The sequence below is a fragment of the Berghia stephanieae genome, chromosome 12 (genome assembly GCF_034508935.2).
Source record: "Berghia stephanieae isolate SIO BIC M18660-M18661 chromosome 12, UCSD_Bste_1.3, whole genome shotgun sequence".
Classification (NCBI taxonomy): Eukaryota; Metazoa; Mollusca; class Gastropoda; order Nudibranchia; family Aeolidiidae; genus Berghia; species Berghia stephanieae.
In genome coordinates this window covers 20,557,647-20,562,646 of record NC_088371.1, presented here as the reverse complement: position 1 = coordinate 20,562,646, position 5,000 = coordinate 20,557,647, and the positions used below count along the sequence as shown (strand labels likewise).

At 33.9% G+C, this 5,000-nt stretch overlaps 2 protein-coding genes across 17 annotated transcripts in view; one reads left to right on the top strand and one right to left on the bottom strand.

The window, feature by feature from the left end:
• The window catches only part of LOC144958343 (uncharacterized), a 280,562-nt gene that overhangs the window by 137,127 nt on the left and 138,435 nt on the right, over window positions 1–5,000 (bottom strand). The window lies entirely within an intron of this gene.
• LOC144957501 (sperm-associated antigen 16 protein-like) overlaps window positions 1–5,000 on the top strand; it is a 25,206-nt gene that overhangs the window by 9,299 nt on the left and 10,907 nt on the right. Inside the window, exons 8-10 of the mRNA XM_078888827.1 lie at window positions 851–1,014; window positions 1,473–1,621; window positions 3,741–3,874. Coding sequence (XP_078744953.1) covers window positions 851–1,014; window positions 1,473–1,621; window positions 3,741–3,874 — 447 coding nt within the window. The remainder of the gene's footprint in view (window positions 1–850; window positions 1,015–1,472; window positions 1,622–3,740; window positions 3,875–5,000) is intronic.

The following is a 5,000-nucleotide window of genomic DNA, read 5'->3' as shown; positions in this document are numbered from 1 at the left end:
CTATTATTTTATACTAATTTTTTTTTCTCAGGTTCCGATTTATATTCCGACATAATACAATTTTGAGATGATGGGTCACATATTAAGAAAGTTATGTCAAAGTCAAAATGATCAAGATGAAGAATCAATTTGTTTTTTGTTTTGTTTGGTTTTTTTTGTTTTTTTTGTTTTTTTTTTTTTTTTTGTTGTTGATTTTTTAAAATGCATATAATATTGAGAAAAAGTTCCACAACTGTACATTCATGACTCCTATTTCCATCAACCATTTATTTGTTTATGTGTTTATTTATTTATTCATTTATTTGTTTATCTATTTATTTATTCATCTTTTTATTTATTTATTCATCTATTTCTTTAACTATTTATTAATTTATTTACCTATTATTTTTTATTCATATATGTGACCCTTCGTATCAAAACGGTATTATGTCCGGATGGACCAGATGCTAAAAAGTCAAATTATAGTCAAACTGGTCAAAAATATGAAACGTTAGTATTTAGCACAGTAAAATATGATATTCCTTTCCTCTATAAAGCAAGCAAACTCAACTTAAGTCTGATATTTCTGGCTACAAATTCAATTTTCAGCATCTTAGTCATCCCGACTTAATACCATTTTGAGACGAAAGGTCACATATTTATTTATTTATTTATTTATTTATTCAATTATTTGATAATTTTTATTCATCCATCTATTTATTATTTTTTTTAATGAGCTTTGCTTTATATAGCGCAATATCCACTAAATGTGCTCAAAGTGCTTTACTATGGGTCCCTCCCTGATCAACAGAAACATTTAACATTTAGGACGGAACATTTATTTATCTATTTTTATTTTCATCCAATACAGATTGAAGCGTCATTACTCTCAGTTCGCACCTAACATGGAAGCACTGAAAGCCCGCTATGAGGCAGCTATGAAGGAGAAGATGCTTGCAAACTTGGAGAGAGACAGAGCTGTGGGTCAGGTTAATGGTTTGCAGAGCACCCTGAAGAATATTGAAGGATTTCAGGGTAAATGATAGGTTTTGCCGTTGAACTAAGAAAAAAAATTTTTAATAAAAAAGGTGGTCTAAGCATGGAAAGAAGACAAAAAATGGTCATGATAAAATAAAGAGACAGATCAATATCATTGAGATGAGTAGTAGGAGTAGTAGTAGTAGATAGTAGTAGTAGTAGTAGTAGTAGTAGTAGTAGTAGTAGTAGTAGTGTAGTAGTAGTAGTAGTAGTAGTAGTAGTAGTAGTAGTAGTAGTTAGTAGTAGGAGTAGTAGTAGTAGTAGTAGTAGTGTAGTAGTAGTAGTAAGGTAGTAGTAGTAGTAGTAGTAGTAGTAGTAGTAGTAGTAGTAGTAGTAGTAGTAGTAGTAGTAGTAGTAGTAGTAGTAGTAGTAGTAGTAGTAGTAGTCGTTTTGTTGATGTTGTTGTTGTAGTGGTAGTATAAAGTAATAGAACTGATTTATTTTAATTCTACTAGGTAGCGGAGTGTCCCGGAAAATCGACTCAGCATCTCAAGATAAAGGCAAGACCCAGAAGACCTTGATGATGGAACGACAGAAGAGGGAGATGGACGTCGCCGGGGGAGACGTTAAGGAACTGTCAAAGGACTTCAAGCGGTATCCCAATGTAAGTGGCGGTGGTGGTCTTGGTGGCAGTCAGGCTGGTGGTAGTGGTGTTTATAAAATATACATAATTAAATAGGTTATCCAAGCTTAGGACAGTCCACATTGAGGGCTCTATTTATCCTCCCCTCCCCACCCGCCCCTACTCTCACCTTCACCCGAGTAAATCAATCGGCCATCAATGCTACTCATAATGAAGATAATATGATGATGTGGATAAGAGGATGATGATGTGATAATGATGATGTTGATGATGATGATGATGATGATGATGATGATGATGATGATGATGATGATGATGATGAAGATGATGATGACTATGATAATGACACACACAAAGGGACTTAGCCGGGTGAAGTCTTTATTTTTTTCCAACCCCCACTGTCCACCCAACAGTGTAACTGTGTTATCTGGTGGGAAGTACTTGCAATAGATTAGCATCCAATCCAAAAGGTAGCAAGCAATTGCTGTTGTCATTTTCACCTCATAGAAACCAGGGTTAATACCCAGCTCCAAAGGGCTGAAAGACTCTGAAGGAGGACTACTTTGATAGTGTCTAAGGCTAATCATGCTGGTTACAACATTGTGTTTTCCAAGCTCAAACCTCTGTTCTACTCAAAACAAAAGTAATATCAACAATTATGGCATGACAATGCATGTTAAAATGGATCTGAATCATTGTGTTCTCCTGAGAATGCAGTGATCTGATTACATACGTGACCCACCATCTCAAAGCAGTATTATGTGCGGCTATATGGTCTTATGGTATGACACTCGCTTTCGGATCAGAAGGTCCTGGGTTCGATTCTCGCTCAGCACATAGTTTAGTCCTTGGAAAAGGCTCTTTACTCACATTCTCTCGCCATACTCTGGTGTAAAATTAGTACCTGCATGTTAACAACATTGTCTCTGTCAAAAAAAGAATTGTTCTATTGCCTAACAGGCATCATTTCTCGTTCTACATGCTACATGTTGCTGTTGGTCAGGGACTCCTGGTAAAGCGCTTTGAACACGTTTAGTGGATATTGTGCGATATAAAAGCTCATTTTTTTTATTTTTAAAAATTATGTATGGATGACCTAGGAATTGGAAATTAAGATTTTTAGTGACGGATATGAAATTTGGGTTTATTTCTATTCTTCTTCATGATAAAGAATATGTTATACAATTTTAACAAACCATTTCATCAAGTTTTTAGTGACAGATCGGATATGAAACTAGGGTTTATTTCTATTCTTCTTCATGGTAAAGAATATATTATACAATTCTAACAAATCATTTCATCAAGTTTTTAGTGACGGATCGGATATGAAACTTGGGTTTATTTCTATTCTTCTTCATGGTAAAGAATATATTATACAATTCTAACAAATCATTTCATCAAGTTTTTAGTGACGGATATGAAACTTGGATTTATTTCTATTATTCTTCATGATAAAGAATATTATGTTATACAACTCTAACAAACCATTTCAATTCTAAACTCACTCTTCAGGGTTTGATAATATATTGGGACATAATACCGTTTTGAGACACCAGGTCACATATATCCTGGTTTCTTTACTATGTGGTGTACAGTAAATAAGTTGCTTTAGATTAAATTGGATGCTTGTTGATTACAAAATGCACTCTTTTGGGATCAACTCGGTGTGTACTCATTTGTTGATAACCCAGATTTTGTCATTATTGTAATGGAGATATGTGACCCCTCATCTCAAAACGGTGTTATGTCGGGATGGACCAGATGCTAAAAAGTCAAATCATAGTTTAACTGGTCAAAAATATGAAACTTTGGTATTTAGCACAGTAAAATATGATATTCCTTCTCCTCTATAAAGCATATAAACTCAACGTAACTCTGATATTTCTGGCTATAAATTCAATTTTCAGCATCTTAATCATCCTGACATAATACTTTTTTGAGGTGAGGGGTCACATATATACTCTCAAACCAACACATAATGTTGTTCATTACAACAATGTTAGATCAAGCCCTCAATTTTGTTCGGTTATTGGACCTGCATATTATATTATGTGAATGTGTGTTCAACCCAGATCCAACATCAAAACAGAACTTCTTTTTAAAAAAAATAAAAATAAATGCCTCCTTATATCGTGTTCAGGATTCTGAGTTCCCCGTAGACACTGGAGTCAACCCATATCTGAACCAGGTCAAAGCACCCCCTGGTCATGTGACAAGGACTGGGGGATTCCATTTGTCCAACACGTTCAACGCCCACTCCTATCCTATTAGTGGGTACGTATCTTTATCACATTTCAATTTAAACAAAGAAATAAGAAATTGGATTGAAAATCTTAATAACAAAATATTTAATATTTCATACACACTTTTTTCAGTTCTTTTTCTTCCATCGGCGTCTGCTCCCTAATTTCTTAGTTTGATATTTTTGACAAATAACAGATATGCAGAGTTTTTTTGATAAAGATATGAAAAAGTGTGTATGATACATTGTGAGACATGCAGAGTTTCCTCTCTTGCTTTATCTGGCACTTTATCACACATCGCTTTTTCAGATCTTTATCTTATACAAGTGCCTGCTCCCTAATTTGTTACTATAAATGTATTTCATTTGAAAAACATTTGTCGGTTGTTCTCCTAAATAAGATGCCTGAAATTGACTTCATTCAAATTATGAGAATTTTAAGTGTGTTGCAGTGGAAGCAACTAGATTTATCATCCCCTTAACTCATTCAGTCCTAGAGATTCTTGCTACTTTTCAAAATTGAAGAAATGTATTAAAAATGAGCATGTGCATAGATTGTTTTATTCAACTATCATTAGCATGCAAAAACTAAAAACATTAGCTTTGATACTGCGCCTATAATTTGTCTCAGAAAAATGTAATAAATGGGCATGGGGTAAAAGTAACTCGTGTAAACTACGGATATAGTCGGTGTTAGGGTTGAGTGAGTTAAGGGTGTATAATTCTAGCCGAAATTTCCTGAGTTAGAATTTCAATCAAGAGTTTTTTGCTTGCATTCCATACTCAGTGCAAACTATTGAGAATCCACTCAAAGCGTGATTTGTTTATGTCCCAAATGCTCTTTTTGCTTCGTTGTCATCACAATTAGGAATTCACCTTTTCTTTGGGTTTTTTTTTTTAATGGAAACATTTGTCAATGAAAATATATTAAAGTCTAAAATTCATATTCAAAATCTGACAACTTTTTAAGTATCTGAATTTTTCATGTCCTGTGAGATATGCTTTAAACGTGTTTTGGTTTCGTAGTTATTTGATCTTAGCTCCATTAACCCTCTCCTTACCAGCCATTTTCAGGATTTTCCCCAAAACTTCACACCCAACTAACGTAAAAATATATTTTTTATCACTCAAACACAATAGCAGTGAGTTCTTGTGATA